This window comes from Drosophila novamexicana, unplaced genomic scaffold (genome assembly GCF_003285875.2).
Source record: "Drosophila novamexicana strain 15010-1031.04,08,12 unplaced genomic scaffold, DnovRS2.1 tig00000434-arrow-pilon, whole genome shotgun sequence".
NCBI classification, from domain to species: domain Eukaryota; kingdom Metazoa; phylum Arthropoda; class Insecta; order Diptera; family Drosophilidae; genus Drosophila; species Drosophila novamexicana.
The window spans coordinates 3,005,689-3,025,467 of record NW_020824802.1 but is presented as its reverse complement, the minus strand read 5'-3'; the positions used below and the strand labels follow the sequence as shown (position 1 = coordinate 3,025,467).

The following is a 19,779-nucleotide window of genomic DNA, read 5'->3' as shown; positions in this document are numbered from 1 at the left end:
CTTCGAATTATATCAACGGGATTGCAATCGCGATTGTTTTGTGTGCTGTTATTTTAATTCGTTCTTTTCTCAATAATACTTAATTATTGGTGTGGCTGTTGAGTAGAGGCATAGCATGTGGTGCGGTCTGTTGCGAGTTCGAGCCCTACCGAGGAAACTATTTTTTGGCTGGTGTGGCTGTTATGTAGACACGGAAGCAAGTAATGCGGTCAGTTGCGAACTTGAACCCTGCCAAGGAAACTTAATTTTTTAATTTGTTTTTAGTACTTCAATTGCGTATAGTTTTGGAATAAGAGGGTTCAGGTAATCCCTAGTCGGGAGCTCCCTTGTAGAACCTCTTACTTGTTTATTTATTTTAAAGTATTTTATTGTGAATGTAATAATTACATTAAATTTTGTTTACAGAGTACAGAAATGCTTTAAATGTCTAAGCAGCTTTATTCGTAAAAGTGCTTTTCAACCCAACGAGGTAAAGTGAAAGCAGCAGCATGGATTTCACTTGTGTAGTACTTCAAATTTAATGCATCTATTTCGGATTTCTCAAACTTTTTCACTGGGTTTTCTAGCCTATGTTTTATATCCAAGGATGCAACTATAAATCCTATGTGACCACATGGATAAGATGGAACAGAAGTTATGGCATATCCTACTTTTGGAAAATGCAAGGCACATCCTTTCAACGTTTTCTTTACGTATTCAAAGTCCAACCAAAAACTTCCCGCTTGAGAGCATACAACACCTCCATCTCTCAGTGCTTGTTTTAGTAAATCAAAGTAGCTTTCATGAAACAAGTTAACGGCAGGACCAATTGGATCCGAGCTATCAGTTATAATGACATCAAATTCGTTTCTGTGATTTTTCATATACTCAAAACCATCGCCGATAGTAAGCCTTAACTTTTTGCTATCGAATCCACATGCCATAGAAGGTAGGTACTTTTTCGAAAGTTGAACAACACGATCGTCAATTTCGACTTGGTGAACTTCTTTAACCAGCGGATGCTTTACAACTTCGCGTGCTACACCGCCATCACCACCGCCAACAATTAAAACTTTCTGTGGGTTTGGATGACAGCATAGCGGCAAAAAAGATATCATTTCCTGGTAGGAAAACTCATCCCTAGAAGTACATTGAATGATTCCGTCCAGTATTAAGCACCTTCCATATGTTTCTCTGTGAAAATAAAGTGAAGGGTTGATTAGCGAAAGGGTATAATTTACATAAGAAGTTAATGAAATTATTTTTCAGCAATTTTGGATATTCCACCCGTAACAGTCGTAAATTGGCGGAAAACAATTCGACTATCATGTCAAAACTATGGTCAATAAAGCCAGAATTGTTTTGGGTTTCATCAAGCGATGGTCAAAGGTGTTTGAGAGTCTGTTTGCCGTTCGTGGTTTAAATTGGGATCCTTGTATGCGGTTACTATATACTCCAGGAGACTTCTAAAGACTAATCTTCTTTCTTTAATTAATAGTTGATCTATAATTGGTGAAATATTTTTTTTTGAGTTGATAACGGGTGAAAACCACTTCTCTATGTTGACTAGCCAATTCAACTTGTCTGTCCCTATACACTAAACACCTATATTGAAACGAAAAAAGCGTTTAGTGGATAACTTCAAAAAATTTGTAAAACTGTTTCCAGTAAATAGTACAAGTACACAATGGGTTATAGATGCGCAGAGTAAATATTCTGAATTCTAGATGTTTTTAACACTAACTTTCGTAGTAATAATGGCACATTTTTATATGGTAAGCCAAAGTTTGTTGTAGTATATTTGTAGAGTGCCTATGCAAAATGCTTCTTTGGTCCCCATTTTTAGTTCCTTTATTATATTTTTTTGTGGCGGGATTTGATTTTCACAAGAAATAAGTATTAGTTCAAACAGAGATCAGTGTGCATTTGGCAGTAACACTGAGCAATTTAATAAATATTTCATAATTTTTATACCCTGAACCCATTAAAATGGGTAAAAAGGATATATTGTGTTTAAGCAACATGTAAATGTAAGTAACAGGCAAAAGGAAGCATCTCCGTAAAGTATATATATTCTTGATCAGCATCAATAGCCGAGTCGATCTAGCCATGTCCGTCTGTCTGTCTGTCCGTATGTATGAACGCAAGGATATCACAACCTATATGAGCTAGAGACTAGAAATTGTAGCTGTATGCACTAGGAGAGTGCCTGCACATATCGAGTTTCTTTCCGATAATCGATACCCCATTTACAAACAATTGAGTAAATAATAAGAGCTAGAGTCAACAAAGTATCAAGTATCTTTAATTTTATACCTATCGCCACCTCCCCGCTACCACGACAGAGCTACAAATCAAGTTAATAACCAAACTTGTATTGCCAACCAATTTTAGCCAAAATTTAAATGCAATTAACTTTTTGAGAATACACAAATATTCCATGGTACAATAAGGGGGCAGCGACGGCGTCGTAGGCTAGCTTTGCCCATTATAACGAAAATTGTATTTCATAAGTCTAAGTTTGGATATAAATAAAGCGAAGCGTACCGCTCCTAAAATCACTGTTCCTAGTTAACTCAACTGCATTTATTAATGCAAATAATCAAAACATATAAAACTGCATTTAAAAATGCACTTATTGGCGCCCAGCGTACAAACCCGCAAGTGGGATAATTTTTTAATAATTAACAGACCCGAAAGTCAAAAATTCGCGGCAACAAAAAACAATTTTTAATAATTAAAAAACGCGAAAGTCTAAAATTCGCTGCAACAAAAAACAAGTTTACCAATTAAAAAACTCGAAAGTCAAAAATTCGCGGCAACAAAAAACTCGAGAATAAACCTACAAGTGGAACTACGAGCAAAAATAAAGCCACAATACGACGCTTCGCGAAGAATACCTTTTGTGACTGCAGCGAGGGAGCTCATCATAGTGTACTAGATTAACCATAGTCTCAACAGGATCATGTAAGTGACTTATGACGTGAGAATAAACATATTGGATATAGTTTCAAGCATTTCTGATTAGTTTAAGTTGTCTTGTAAGGTAGCAGCACACTTTTCTTTTGTTAAATAAATTTCATTATATATTTGTAAAAAAAAAAACAAAAAAAAAAAAAAAATAGTTTCAATAGTGCATGAAACATATCATAACAGTTTAAAAAAGAAAAAGAAAATATAAACAAATATATAACAAATAACGGTTTCGGTTAACCCAATTCGCCACAAAAGTAAGCAAAAGGAAACCTATTTTGGGAATTTTTTTATACGTCAGCTCGAAAAACCTTAAATCACTCTGTGAACGGTTTTGCTTGGAATTTTGTTTAGGTGCGAATGAGTGACTGTGACTCCGACGTACACGATCAGGGACACTACGACAGCGACTATAGTGTTTTTGCTCGTTTAATAGGAGATTTTGATACATTACAGATATCAAGGTATGCTGTTCCATCTGAACCAGACACAAACACAGATTTAGCTATGGATCCTGAGCAGTTGCGCATGATAATTGATGCCGCAGTGCAGACTACGCTCGCAGCACAAGCGCAAGAGTTCGTGAATAGGGAAGGTGCGCTAAGGCAGGAGCTTCAACAATAGATTGCACAGGTGTCAAGCAAGTTAAGAAACACACATCTTTCAGTGCCAGAAATGAAGGTTTATAAGGAAGTTGAAATCATAGACGGGGCGAAATGTAACGATCCGCTCGACGTGGTAAAATGTCTTACTGAGTTCCATGGGACTCAAGACACTTACGTGTCCTGGAGGCAGGCCGCGTATGCGGCCGTTACTACCAAGCCACCGTAATCATTAGGAGTGAAGTGAGAGGCCCGGCAGACGCGGTTCTTGCCTTTTTTAACACGATTACTCACTTTACTTATAGTGACAAGCGGCCTATCCATGTAATTGAACAGGAAATGGGTACGCTTATGCAGGGCGGCATGTCCACTCTACAGTACTACGACGAGGCTAAGAAAAAACTTACGAACAAAGCCCATATGACGTATGACAGCAATTTGGCGATTGCAATTTGGTGTTGCAGTTCGCGTATTCATCTCTGGACTAAAACGCAGTCTAACCGATGTGTTGTTTTCGGCTCACTCTTCTGATCTGCCGACGGCACTAGCGTTAGCCCAGGAGGTCGAGGCTAATCACGAGAGATATGCATTCGCGACAAGCTTTGCTAGAGCACAGAGCAGCGCCCACAAGGGCGCCAGCAACAACAGCAACAAGAGAAAAAGCAATTCTCTCAGGGTAGCCAGGGCAAGAATCCTCATATAAAGAAGCATGACGGCCAATCCACAGAAAGAGCCCAGAATAGAGCTTAGGCCGATAATGCCCCAGGTCCCATCGAAGTCGACCCTTCTTCTTCCAGGTTTAGACAGCCCACAAACTTTTCGAATTCCCAAGGCTCGGCATAGTTTAACGCCAGCCAAGGTCAGGGAAATAAACGCCCTGCCGGATCGGACCGCGACGGGCCAAAGGAGGCAGAGGGTAGACCACATCCAGAAAGCGAAGCTGAGAGCGCAGGGTATGCCGACGCGGCACAAGAGGCATTAGACGAACATATCCCAGATTATGATAGCGATAGCGCCCATTTTTTAGGGGAAAATCCCTGCTACCGTTCATTCGACGGAGAATAGCGGGGATAGAAATGAAATTTGTAATCGACACGGGTGCGGAAAAAACCTACATCAGGCCGCACAAACGCTTTATAGGCGTCGTCCCTGTCAAATCCCCTTTCGTTGTCCACTCTATCCATGGGTCCAACAACATCGCTGAAAAGTGCAAGTTGTCCATGCTTAGGTGCGATACTTATTTTTTCCTACTAGACTCCTTATCCACTTTTGATGGAATTATAGGGCTCGACCTGCTAAAGCAGGTGGGAGCGGTTTTATGACTACAAAAGAGTATGTTGAAATTTGGTGTGACATCGGAAGCGTAGCAGTACAATAAATGTGCGAACGTAAGCCACACAATGAACAAAGGTGTTGAGGGCTACACCCCTAGGGGTTTGTCATTTCGAAAGTCAACGAATTTCTTAAAAATGGCATAATCAGGGAGTCGAAATCGCCATACAACAATCCGTTGCGGGTGGTCGATAAGAAAGGCACAGATGAGTTAGGTAATTAAAATAAGCGTCTGGTGATAGACTTTAGGAAACTTAACCTCAGGACTGTTGCCGACAAATACCCAATGCCAAGTATCGCAATGATACTGGCTAATCTAGGTAAAGCCAAATACTTCACGACGACCTGAAAACAGGTTATCACCAGATTACTCTGGCAGAGCAAGACCGTGAGAAGACGATCTTTTCGATCAATGGGGGAAAGTACGAGTTTTGTCGACTTCCCTTTTTGAAGAATGCAGCGAGCATTTGCCAGAGGACCATAGATGACGTTCTGCGGGAGCAAATTGGAAAATCTTGCTACGTTTATGTAGACGACGTCATCGTGTTTGCGGAAAACGAGTCCGACCATGTCAGGCATGTCGACTGGGTATTAGGGAACCTTTTAAACGCAAACATGCGTGTGGCCCCCGAGAAGTCACAGTTTTTTAAAGGTAGCGTCGAGTATCTCGGCTTTATAATTAATAAAGATGGTGCAAAATCTGATCCAGAAAAGGTAAAAGCCATTCGGGAATACGCTGAGCCGACTACGGTGTTTGAAGCAAGATCCTTTTTGGGATTGGCAAGCTATTACCGCTGTTTTATCAAAGATTTCGCAGCAATAGCGAAACCAATCTCTGACATCCTAAAAGGGGAAAACGGATCCATTAGCAAGTACAGGTCAGGAAGGTCCCTATACAATTCAACGATGCTCAGCGCAACGCGTTCCAGAGACTTAGGAACATATTATCTGATGTATCCGGACTATAAAAAACCATTCGACTTGACTACAAACGCCTCAGCCTACGGCATTGGCGCAGTTCTGTCACAGAATGGCCGCCCCATAACGATGATATTCCGGTCTTTAAAAGATAGTGAAAACTACGCTACTAACGAGCGAGAGTGGCTTGTCATCGTTTGGGCATCAGGCAAATTACGACACTTTCTTTACGGAGTTAAAGATATAAACATTTTCACTGAACACCAGCCGCTTACGTTCGCGATATCCGCGAGCAATCTCAATGCAAAAATAAAGCCTGGCAAAGAGAATCATGTAGCTGACGCACTGTCGCGTCAGAACGTGAACGCCCTGCAGGGCAGCCACGATGAGCCAGAATCTGACGCGGCTAAAATTCCGTCTTACACAATCGATTCAACCGAGAAGCCTCTAAACTGCTTCCGGAACCAGATGGTATTAGAAGAGGCACGCCTTTCTCTGAAGAGGAATTTCGTACTTTTCAGCGAAGAAACACGCCACATAAAACATCACCTATAGGGACGCCCTTATCGAAACAATAAAGACCGCCATTAACCAGAATGTGGTTAACGCGTTTCAATTTACTCTCCCAATCTTGGCCAGTTTCCAGCATGAGTTGATAAGAGCCTTTCCGACTACGAAGTCTTGGTAATGCAAAAACTTCGTGGCCGACATGTTCGACGTCAGTGATAGAAGAAAAATCATCACTAAGGAACACAATCGAGCCCATAGGGCGGCTCCAGAGAATGTGAAACACGTCATGACGGAATACTATTTTCCTAAAATGACCTAATTGGCCAATGAGGTGGTCCTTAACTGTAAGATTTGCTCAACAGCTAAATACGACAGACACCTAAAGAAGCAGGAACTCGGCCAACCGCCCCTTCCCTTAAAAGCAAAGAAAATGTCGATATGTAACATTTCTCATATCGACATTTTCTCCACAGACAAAAAATTCTTTTTACTAGATAAGTTCTCAAAGTTTGCGGTGGTCCAGCCTATAGCACCTCGAACGATAGAAGACACGAGACCGCCCCTGCTAGTTTTAATGAATATTTTCCCTTCGGCTAAGCAGGTATATTGCGACAATGAGCTCGCATTCAAGTCAGAGACTATCAGGTCTCTGCTATTGTATAATTACGGTGTCAGCGTGGTAAACGCGCTTCCCCTTCATAACACGTCTAATGGGCAGGTAGATCGCTTTCACAGCACTCTTCTGGAAATAGCTAGGTGCTTAAAGCTACAAAGGGGTATAGTTAACACGGTCGACCTCATCCTGCAGGCCACTATCGAATAAAACAGTTCCATTCACTCAGCGGTTGAGAAAAAGCCTAAGGACATATTGCTTAACTCTCTGCCGGAATCTGCCCGCGAGGTTAGAGGCAAGATAGAAAGGAGTCAAACTCAGCAGAACGCCAGGGTTAACCAAAGGGTGCAGAGCAGAGTCTTTGAAGTAGGTGGAAAGGTCCTGGTTAAGACGAACCGCAGACTGGGCAACAAGTTATCGCCCTTGTGCATTAAAAAAAAATGTTGAAGCGGACGTGGGGACAACTGTACTCCGTTGAATTTAAAGCACAATTCTTTCATTTCCGTTTTCATAACAGTAGTTTTAACATTTTTGGATTACGTTCACCATACTTTCGATCATTTCAATGACAACGGCACCGGTGACGGACTACTCGCACGCGGACTACATACCAATTAAGGTCGGGAACATCTTACTATGGGACAGCTACGGATACTTACGTCACACTACCAACCTCACGGACTACGAGACAATGACTGAAGAAACTATGAAACTAGCGGGACTATTTCCGCATTCCCATATGAGGAAATTGCTAGAAGTTGACACTGGACATGTTGTCCGCTCTCGATGTGCACCATTGTAAAGTAAGAAGCCTCGACTTCTTGGGAACAGCCCTTAAGGTTGTGGCGGGCACTCCGGACGCAAACGACTTTCAGAAAGTAGAGCCAATGCAGAAGCAGCTGGTCATTGAAAGTAATAAGCAGATTTCAATAAATTTCAAAGTACAAGAAAACACTGTAAACAAAATTCTAAATTCCTCAAAAGATAAGCAGGCCGACACAGATCACCTTTGTGAAACCCTAAGCGCACGCAACAGAATGATGATAACAAAAATAGGGAAGCTTATGCTTACTTCAACCTTAGAAAAAAATGTAATAAATCCTACAATAATTGATCACTGTGATTTACTGAATATTCTCACTGACCAAGTCACAGTGACCCGCATAACAGACATTTTGAAAGTATCTAATATTAATGTAGCACATAAGAACAATGTAATAACTTTTATAATTCAGTTCCCTATAATAACCAAGCAATGCAGGAAGATAACTATATTTCCAGTCGCCCACAATGATTCCGTACTTCAACTTCACGACAATTTGGTAGCTGATTGCGATGGCCAGATTTTAGCTGTTGTTCACAAACAGCAACTGCCACATTCTGCAAGCGGTCCGAGAGCAGCAGCTGCGCGCAAGGCCTCCATGCAGGAGGTACGGCTCATTGCCAAACGTAGCCGAGTCACTTCAACCCCGTCACCATAGTGGACGTCGGCATTAGCATCATAAACGATCGCAGCGCAATACTTATGACGAATACCCGGCAGTAGCGTCATCCCCGTGACTAAACATCAGTGGTCACGACACGGTGCTCAGCCTTCCCTACATTCATCGTCTGAGTGAGGACAACTTTAACTACATCAAGGAGGTTAGAGACAGTGTCGCAGTCGGAAACATATCGGCAATTTCCCTCAGCATGGATTCATCATCTGGTGATCCAACCCCGAAACTCCCGAAAAATGTCGCAGATACTGGAAAACTTGAAAGCGGCCGAGGACGGTCGGTCTTCGGGAGGGGGAGTTGTTAACCACTGACTATTGGTATTTGCTAACCCAGCGTTCTGGGGAAGCCAATGACCAGAGTAATGATCGCGGCGCATATGTCGCAACTATGTTGCCGGCCGCGAAGCTCATCCGACACCACACACGAGGCGCTAACGCTGCACTTTTGGGGGCAGGGAAGGCGACTCTGCGACAGCGACGGCGGCTCCGTGGCGGCGACGGCGACGTAGGCTAGCTTTGCTTATTATAACTAAAATTGTATTAATAAAGCTAAGCGTACCGCTCCTAAAATCACTGTTCTTAGTTAACTAAACTGCATTTATAAATGCAAATAATCAAAACATAAAACTGCATTTATAAATGCACTAATTTTTATACACACTCATTCATGCGCGAAAGCAATGATTTTAAAAACAATAAGAGCTAGAGACTTAGCCGTAGGTCCTCCTAGTCAATGCGCAGATCGAATCGAATTTGTTTCCGATCATCGATTACCTACTCCGTTTCCTAGCAATCGATAAAAATCGATATCGTAATCCTGTTTTTTGAGCAAATTGGGTAAATAATAAGAGCTAGAGTCACCAAAAGTTATATGTTCACTCTAGAATAGTATATTTATATCAAGTATCTTTCATTTTATACATATCGCCACCTACCCGCTACTATCTCATAGCTATCAATCAAGTTAATAACCCAACCAAGTAAGCTATAATTTTAATGCAATTAACTTTTTGAGAATTCACAAATATTCTATGGTACAATGAGATATACTGTAGAAAATTTCATTAAGATCAGTTTTTATATTTTTTTTCGGTATTTTGACTGCGCACGTGTTTTTCGACGCACATTCGGAGAATTTCTGTATACATGTATTATTTTACTTCGTATTTTATCCCAATAACACTGAATTTTTTTTTTTTGTGGTTTGGCTGTTGAGTAGAGACGGCGGTAAGTAGTACGGTTAGTTGCGAGTTCGAACCCTGCAAAGGAACTTTTTTTTAAATTTATCTTTATTACTACAAACGAGCGCGTAGCGCGGGTTCAGGGTATCTCTTAGTCGGCAACTCCCGACGAGAACCTCTTACTTGTTATACTCTGAACCCATTATAACGGTTAAAAATATATATAATATCTTTATAACTTCAAACGAGCGCGTTGCGCGAACTGCATTTGGTGTTGGAGTAAGAGGGTTCAGGGTATTCCCTAGTCGGGAGCTCCCGACTAGAACATCTTACTTGTTTATATTGATAACATTAAAACAAATGTAGAATAATTGGACTATCGGAGTTATTTCTTTAGAATGCTATAGGGAATGATTTTTTCCGCCTATTAAAGAAAATGAACACAAGTGTAAACAAAGACACCATAAAAATAGGCCACCATAGATAACCGGTGCAAACGGGAAATTCGACGCCTTGTTACTCAGAAAGAAATGTTATGTAATAAAATAAGATCCTTTTGACATTTTAATGTTACCAAAAGACGGGTTAATCAATTTCAGTGGAAAATTAAAACCTTAAAAATACTTTGCGTGAGTTTATTGTCACGGGATATAAAGGCTCGATGATCTTTGCCGAAAGAGACAAATTTTTCCCCAGATGGTTGCCATAAATATTGGCAGGACCTAAGACACAAACCTGAAACCATGGTGGCGGATCAATAAAAATTTAGGCTCTTTTCGAGCTGACATATCGTATTATCTAGGAGCATGCATGGCTTAAGCCATGCAGCAGTGTAAGCATAATATCTGATGGTATATTTATCGTGATTATAACTATCCGATCGACCGAATGGGGAGATTGTAATTATAAGTATAGAAAGAAGCGATGGATTTATCGAAATATGACTAGGCAAAGTAAAGTGAATCGATGTGAAATTAAAAAAACAATATCAAACGTAAAATTCAAAATAAATTCAATACGAATTTATTTTAACGATTACACAAATCGACATTCGACAATTTAAATGCAAAACTGGTGAAACCGACAAGATTTGATCGGAATTGAAATATTCAAATAAGAAATAAACAAGAAGAGAAAGGACAACTCAATGGTCCAATAAACCGTTTGTATCAGATAAAGTGTCGCTTTCTTTGATCGGTCACATGCGTGGCCCACAGTCCTCACAATTAAAGTCAAGAATGCTACGATTATCATCTATAGCGATACTTACCGACAAAACTACAGCAAAAACAAAGTGCAAAATTAAACATAAGCAGCTGAAACTAAAAATAAATGACAGTAAAGGTGCGAAATCTCTTATTTTCAAAATAGAATCGTGGACCCTAGTGTATCCGTCCTACCTGAGACGAACAACTAGACATCGTGTCCCTCTTATTGGCCACGAAGTGGGCCTACATCAGCCTGCATCGGCTGTCATGTCCCCTCTCCCCATCAACAATCAATTAGTCGATGCAATGTGTGAGTATAATCGGCTGCATTATTATTATTTGGCCCACATAATGGTTACTCGTCAGAAATATATATAGATACTAGCGGGTATAGCCCGGCCTTGCCCGTGGCACGTATAAGATAAATGTTCTCAAAAAGCTTTAAAAATGATTTTGAAACTGATCGGACGGTGAACAAACAACTGTTTTCCTCCAATTTACCACTCTTGCGGGTGGAATTTCCCAAATCCTTAAAACACGTATTCATTAAGTTTTAATCTATAGCTTTAAAAATAATTTTAAAGCAAATCGGAAAAAATTAGAACATCACCAACAAAATCTTTGAATTGCACTTTTTACCGATGATGCTTGGATTCTGCGAAAAATGTAAAACAGATCTTTAATAATTTTTCTTATGGATCCTTAGAAATGAATAAAAGCGCGAAACGTCGTGCACCAAATCTTTGACCCCATTTCCACCAAGGAATACATTTTTGGACAAGTGTGAAACACCCCTCAATTGAATTTGAACAAAGAACTTTGAAATTGAGTTTGAGGCCGATCGGATGGTAAACAAAAAAGTTTCAAACAAACGTTTTTGCGACTTTTCCATACTTGCGGGTGGAATTTCCCGAAACAACGTCTTAACGTGCACCTTCATCACATGAGGTAACTACAGCGAAAATTGGAGCTTCCAAGCTCTTTCGGTTATGGCTGTACGTTGATCACCAATCAGTCAGTCAGTTATACTATGGTAAAACAAGTATTTTATTTGTTATAACAACTTTGTTACTCGCTTAAAGAATTACCTTAGAGCTCTCTGGCTGAGGTAAGGGAACCCATTGAAAATGGGGAAAACGGGATCTCAGAACCTATAAGCGCTAGACACTTGAAATTATTTTAACATAGGTTCGCCCAGTTCCCGAACAGAACAAATTTGCTTCCGATAATCGGTAACTTACCCCATTTCCAAGCAATCGATATTTTGTTTTATTGCGAAAATTACTAAGGTTCTAAGGGCTAGAGTCATAAAATTAACAGCGCCTAATAGCCTCTGTCCACTGGCCTAAGATATGTAACAATTTCAAATTTCCCTTATTGGTGTTCCACCGGATATCGGTAACATGTACCGCTTCTTTATATAATCAGCTGATTGAGTTGGTTTAATTTACATAAGCGCCGTAACGTTTTTCTTCCAAAACTCAAATAATGCGACCTCGAAGTAAGGGCTCCATTTTACATACTCTTTCCGACATTTTGCCATGTTTAAATGCTAAAAACTGTGGGATAAGTAAAATATTAAATGTCTTATTTAACGTTGCCGTTTGCGCTCGTTGATTTATCAGCTGTTTATGGTTATGATACTTTCACATTTTTCACAACATCGATAGAAATCTCGATTAATCATCGCAAAAAACACGAAATGTTCGGGGCGAATTTACACATTTTTCAAAAATGTGCGAAATGTATTTTCATATGGCGAAACTTACTGGCCGCATTTTACACATTTTGCAAAAATGGAACATTTTCAGAAATGTGTAAGAAATGTGGTCAGTGGACAGAGGCTATAATATAATTTTACAGCTTTCGCCATCTCCCCGCCTTCAGACCGAATAAATAAACCATTTTGAACTACCCACCAATTAAAGCCAAGATTTAATTGGTGGGAATATATATATTCCCTTTGGGAATATACGAATATTCCATATTACAGTAAGTTCCATTGCTGAAAGTTTCATCAAGATTAGTTAAGAAGCAGAAGTTATTAAGAAAACACGTGCTAATTTTGACAAGCCTCGTGTTTGCGGCAGCAAGCGCAAATTACAAGAATTTCTGTACCTGTGCAAACGTACATTTATGTGAGACTTTGAAGATTTTTAAAAACAGCATTGCACTTACGTTACGTATTCTGTGCTGTGTGTATGTGCAGCTATTTTAATTCAGTCTAGTTTCTTGACATGGCTGTTTATTATGAGGCGGTGGCAAGTAACTTGATCGGTTGAAAGTAGTTAGTAGTAAGTAGTAGAATGTGAACTCTACTTTTTTTTATACCCTGAACCCATTAAAAATGGGTATAAGGCTATATAGTATTTGTGCGAAATCCAAATGTATGTAATAAGCAGAAGGAAGCATCCCCGACCCCATAAAGTATATATATTCTTGATAAGCACCAATAGCCCAGTCGATCTAGCCATGTCCGTCTGACTGTCTATCCGTATGTATGAACGCAAGGATCTCAGAACCTATAAGAGCTAGAGACTTAGATGTGGGTGTTCCTAGTGCCTGCGCAGATCGAATTTGTTTCCGATAATCAATAACTTACTCCGTTTCCAAGCAATCGATACAAATCGATATCGATATCCTGTTTTTGGGCAATTTTGGTAAATAATAAGAGCTAAAGTCACCAAACTTGACATATAGCTTCTAAAATAGAATATATATATGCATTTGATGTTGTTGGTCGGGAGCTCCCGACTTGAACCTCTTACTTGTTTTTTTTAGCAATTTTGGTAAATTTTAAGAGCTAGAGTCACCAAACTCGAATATTATATATGTATATATCAAGTATCTTTCATTTTATACACATCGCCACCTCCCCGCTAATACCGCAGAGCTAAAATCAAGGTAATAACCCAACTTATATTGCCAACCAATCTAAGCCACAATTTTAATGCAATTGACTTTTTGAGAAATGTTTTTTTTTCTGAAATGCTATTTTAGTTCGTTCTTCTCTCAATAATACTTAATTATTGGTGAGGAGAAGCATAGCAAGTCTGTCGCGAGTTCGAGCCCTACCGAAGAAACTATTTTTTTTTTTTTTGCTGGTTTGCCTGTTGAGTAGAGTCGTCAGCAAGTAATTCGATCAGTTGCGAGTTCGAACCCTGCCAAGAGAATTTTTTTTTAATTTAACTTTATCACTTCAAACGAGCGCGTTGCGCGAACTGCATTTGGTGTTGGAATAAGAGGGTTCAGGGTATTCCTTAGTCGGGAGCATATACATATATTCGTGGCGAGGGACGAGTTGAAACCATAAACAAGAAATGAAGAAATTAAATACTACTTTTATCTCTTTATACTTATATTGACACTCACATATGTACATACGTTTTATGGTATATGCACATGCAACCCATTGCGTAAATGTTGTTTAGCAGTGTCATTTTAAATCAGCACGCATTTTTTAAAATTTGAATTTGAAAAACAATTAATATACGAATTCATTTATATTGCTGCTCTTGTAAAAATAATCGACAATATAAGGGCAGGTAATTGATAAATATTATATTTAACTCAATGCTGTAATACATGTGTTTCATATAATAAATTATGTAGCGCGTGCATTTTCGAAGCTAATGCCTAAAGCTGTAGGCAAGATTAGGAGAGGCAATGTAACTGTAAAGCAACAGTTACAGAACATAGGAAACAAATTTATTTTGGGAATATCTGGCCAGTTAGCAGTTTACTGCTATTTAGGTATGCCATTGTCCACAAGCAGTAACGCTGGGGTTCTTATCATTACAAGAGCATCGGGATTGGAAAAGGAAGTCTAGGGAACAATTTTGGAGATAGGAGTTATAGACCATTATGATCAATTCCTTAGATAGTTTATGCCTAGCTGATTTTGTCATATTTTACAGCTTTAGCAAATGGCATAGTGGTACACGCCAATATATAGACGATGCTGATGACATGGAAACACCCAATGCTTCCCAGCAATTAGTTTACGCACTTTGCGATGCTAGTGGCTTCGTAAAGATGAGGTACACGCCTAATGTAATTAGGTAGAGGAGATTTAATATTATACTGATAGGAGTAAGTATTTTCGAGAACTAGTTATTTTGTATGTCCATGGAGGGATGAATATGTAGAACTTGGAAATCAAGAAGTTATAGATGATGTATTTCGAATACTAGGATTGCCAGAAATAAATCCTCAACTAAATATCTTAAACATTAATGGAAATGACGAGAATCTTGATTTAGAAGACAACAATGTCCGATTAATAAAACTTCCAGCTCTCATTACAGTTGAAAGATTAGCAGATATAGTCTGATCACTTAATTTCACGTGTTTCGCACAAAATCAAAAACAAATCCATTTTCTAAACATTTGTTAGAGATAGTGTCGTAAAGAGACGACTTATTTATGCTCTATCTTTATCCGTAATGTACAATAGTGGGCCAGGAAGTGATCCAACTTCTCCTCAAAAACTACTGTGTACTCCATCAGTTGAAGCTGCTTTCGGAATCAGTGGCTTAACAGTGCATTCCATATTTTCCTTATAGAAATCATGCGACACCGGGAGGACCAATCGCTTGGCTCTGTTTTAAATAATAAAGCATCAAAAAACACGATGACATTAGTATTGTCCGATCCCGCATTTGTAAAAAATCGGATATGCCTGATAATACCATTCATCTATTTAGTACAAATGCAACAACAGACCGCTATAGCACGATAAATGATCGAATAAAGGCTATACATTTATGTGCACCTTGTAGACAGAGAATTTTATAAGCCGTTAGTTGCTTTAGGTCGTCCGAAACAAAGGGATTGTGTGTGTCTCTTTCCTAAAAACGACGGTTAAATATATGATTACGGTCAATGTAGATACTACTGGATTAGTAAATGGAACAACATATATGTTAATGCAAATAGATAACTTTATGAATGAAATTTTCGGAGGGGATCGTAGGAATACTTGATAGCTTCAAGTGTACACATCGTACAGAAGCCTAATGGACCCCATTTCAGAAGTTAGTTAAAAGTTTTCAATATAAAAGAAATAGACAAGTTGTTTATTCAGATTCCTCTTAAACCTCCCAAAAATGACGATAAGGTCTAAAATGAAAAATGGCGGACAGGATAGCTACTTCTAACACATTATGATCACTTAGTTAACAGTTCCGAACTAGACATTATTTTCAAAATACTTAAAACATTCACTGTCACATTAAAGATATTCGAGCAGATAGTGTAATACTTCAGTCGTCTGTTTTATGTTTTGTTGAGGCCTTAACATACTCAAACGCAACTTTTGACATTCCATGTTGTTCGCCTCGAGGTAATAATCAATGAACCGGGAACTAAATGGGAAATCGTCATTTATATAAGTGGCCTAAGCGGTAGCATCTGGGTCAGTCGTTTTTGAGTATTCCATATTTCGTTATAAGTTCAGAATTTGAGGATTTGTTACAGCAACATTCATTTTTAAGGGATAATTATATGAGATTTTAATTTATGTTGCAGCAAATTTTATAGATGTAGGTGCTTTTACGACGAATTGCTCTGTAGTATTAAGTGTATATTAGATTTAACAAGACGGTGGTTCTTCTCGGGAGCTCCCGACTATGGAATACCCTGAACCCTCTTATTCCAACACCAAACGCAGTTCGCGCAACGCGCTCGTTTGAAGTAATAAAGTTAAATTAAAAAACATTTCCCTTGGCAGGGTTCGATCTCGCAACTGATCGTATTACTTGCTGACGACTCTACTCAACAGGCAAACCAGCAAAAAAAGAAATAGTTTCTTCGGTAGGGCTCGAACTCGCAACAGACCGTACCACTTGCTATGCTTCTCCTCAACAGCCACACCAATAATTAAGTATTATTGAGAGAAGAACGAACTAAAATATCATTTTAGAAAAAAGTCGCAATTGCAATACTTTAAGAATGCGATAGAATGCGACGCGGGTGCGCATGAATGTGTGTGTGTGTACATCATTTCGCTAGCTGTGCCAACCATTAGTGTACCATAGATTATTTGTGTATTCTCAACAAGTCAATTGCATTAAAATTGTGGCATAGATTGGTTGGCAATAATAGTTGGGTTATTAACTTAATTTATAGCTCTGTGGTGGTAGCGGGGAGGTGGCGATAGGTAAAAAATGAAAAATACTTGATATATATATAATATTCTAGAAGCAACATGTCAAGTTTGGTGACTCTAGCTCTTAATATTTACCAAAATTGCTAAAAAAAAATAAACAAGTAAGAGGTTCTAGTCGGGAGCTCCCGACTAGGGGATATCCTCCTCTCCCAACATCAAATGCATATATATATTCTATTTTAGAAGCTATGTATATGTCAAGTTTGGTGACTCTAGCTCTTATTATTTACCAAAATTGCCCAAAAAAGAGGATATCGATATCGATTTGTATCGATTGCTTGGAAACGAAGTAAGTTATCGATTATCGAAAAATAAACTCGATCTGCGCAGGCACTAGGAGCACCTACATCTAAAATTTCAAGCAATGACACCTTTTAGACCATGTTCTATCGGTTTCGGGTATAAAAATACTTATTGGATTTTTAAGTCACTGTACAAGCCCGAATTAAAGACTTTTTCATTGCACAAATTCTTATGTTCGGGATATTCCAGAAATTATTTTGGGTAAGAAAAAAGTTCACCAGCGTATTAACATGGCTTTATGTAGTATGCACATATTCAGTATGTCAAGAAATCGTTTTGAAAAAAATCCATATTTTCCAAATTCATATGCAATTTAAACTACATATTTTTAATGATTTTATTTTTTCTACATATTTTTACACCATTTTCAAAAATAGAAATTTAACCTGAACTCTCTCGCACAACGCGCTCGTTTGAAGCAATAAGAGTAATTAAAAAAAAAAAAGTTCCCTTCGCAGGGTTCGAACACGCAACTGACCGTATTATTATTATTATATAACTTATTATTTATTTATTATATTACTTACTGTCGACTCTACTCAACAGTCGCCCGTCAAAAAAAAATAGTTTCTTCGGTAGGGCTCGAACGCGCGACATACCACACCACTTTGCACCGCCTCTACTCAACAGCCACACCCATAATTAAGTCTTGTTGAGAAATAAAGGATTTAAAATAGCAGCACAGTAAGCAATACAATCGCAATCGCAAGCTGTTGATATACATAAGTCGAAGCAGACGCGCATGAATGTGTGTGTGTACATATACAGAAATTCTTCGAACTGCGTTAGCTGCGAACACGTGTTTCTTAACCGATCTTATTGTACCAAAGAATATTTGTGTATTCTCAAAAAGTTAATGGCATTAAAATTGTAGTTTAAATTGTTGGTCAATACAAGTTGGGGTATTAACTTGCTTTATAGCAATGAGGTAATAGCGGGGAGGTGCCGATAGGTATAAAATGAAAGATACTTGATATATATATATATACATTATATTAATTTAGAATAAGAATATCACTTTTAGTGACTCTAGCTCTTATTATATAACCATTTTGTTAAAAAAACAACAGGATTTCGCTATTGCTTGGAAATGGAGTAACTTATCGTTTATCGGATATAAACTCGATCTGCGAGGGCACTAGGAGGACCTACATCTAAAATTTCAAGTCTCTAGCTCTTATAGGTTCTGATATCCTTAAGCTAGTACATTCGGACAGACAGACAGACGGACATGGCTAGATGGACTCGGTTATTGATGCTGATCCAGAATATACATACTTTATGAGGTCGGAGATGCTTCCTTCTGTTTGATACATACATACATTTACATTTCGCACAAATACAAAATACTCGTTTTACCCATTTTTAATGGGTTTAGGGTATAAAAATATAAAAAGCATGTTTCATACATTAACACCAAGGATTATTAACCTTTCTAACAATGTTTTATCGAACTCGGTACTAATGTGGCATTATGTGTGAACATATGTACATAAATATGTATATACATATGTACTTATGAACATATATATTTTATCATTTTAATATTTTAACTATCCAATTCTTTTATTTCAAACGCAGTATACATACATTCGTAGACTAAATACATTTCATTAAGTATTTATTTATGTACATAACAACTTTAATTTTCAGAATTTTACTTACGTCTCAATTATTTGAATATCTTGGAATTTCGACTTTTCTTTGTGAAGAACATCTTGCACTTTTAAAGAAAATGATTGACCGGGCCATAATTCATTTTGGATTTCACTGAACCAGCCCTTTAGAACTTTATCCATTTAGTAAATAATTTGAATGAAAAAATTTAAGCCCAAATATAAATAAGCACCAACCCACAAATGTGTTCAATCTGGGATTAAAGTAAGTTCATTAAACACGTGGTCACGGGAAAAAGTAACCGTATTTTAATGTACCCAAATGATTTGCCAATTGAAATTAATAACAACAAGTAAGAGGTTCTAGTCGGGAGCTCCCGACTTGGGAATACCCTGAACCCTCTTATACCAACAGCAAATTCAGCTCGCTTAAAGTAATAAAGATAAATTAAGCGAGAAAGAAAGGCTATCTTCGGCACGCCGAAGATCTAATACCCTTGCAGACCCAACTCTTTCATAATGTTTATAGTGCTTTGTCCGTATCTAAGAAGCACAGGGATAATAGTACTGGCCGAGTTTGGGCAAGATATCTTAATAAACAAATTGTTTTTTATACAACAACTTAATTTTCAACAGATCGTTCCTATGGCAGCTATATGATATAGTGGTCCGATCTTAATAGGATTTTGAATGTATATGAAGAGCATAGTAAAACTAATAAATGCCGAGATTGGTCAAGATATCTTGAAAAACAAAATGTTTTTTCATACAAAAACTTTATTGTTGACCGATCGTTCATATGGCAGCTATATGATATAGTGATCCGATCCAGCTGGTTTTCACATATGTGCTGCGTGCAACAGTAAGACGGGCCTCT

At 38.4% G+C, this 19,779-nt stretch overlaps 1 protein-coding gene across 1 annotated transcript; it reads right to left on the bottom strand.

The window, feature by feature from the left end:
• Positions 1–336: 336 nt before the first annotated feature.
• Positions 337–19,165, bottom strand: LOC115760412 (spermidine synthase). The gene is made up of 2 exons (XM_030701716.1): positions 18,952–19,165; positions 337–1,173 (listed from the first exon to the last, which is right to left on the bottom strand). Exons 1-2 carry the CDS (start codon positions 19,083–19,085, stop codon positions 438–440), a joined length of 870 nt encoding a protein of 289 aa, XP_030557576.1. The 5' UTR covers positions 19,086–19,165; the 3' UTR covers positions 337–437.
• Between the last annotated feature and the right edge of the window lie 614 nt (positions 19,166–19,779).

What these genes read in the sequence shown, in the direction of transcription:
- LOC115760412 (XM_030701716.1), bottom strand. Translation starts at nt 19,085, where the DNA reads ATGGATAAAGTTCTAAAGGGCTGGTTCAGTGAAATCCAAAATGAATTA. An exon ending in GATATTCAAATAATTGAGAC is followed by an intron (nt 1,174 to 18,951) that starts GTAAGTAAAATT and finishes TTATTTTCACAG; the next exon opens with AGAAACATATGGAAGGTGCT.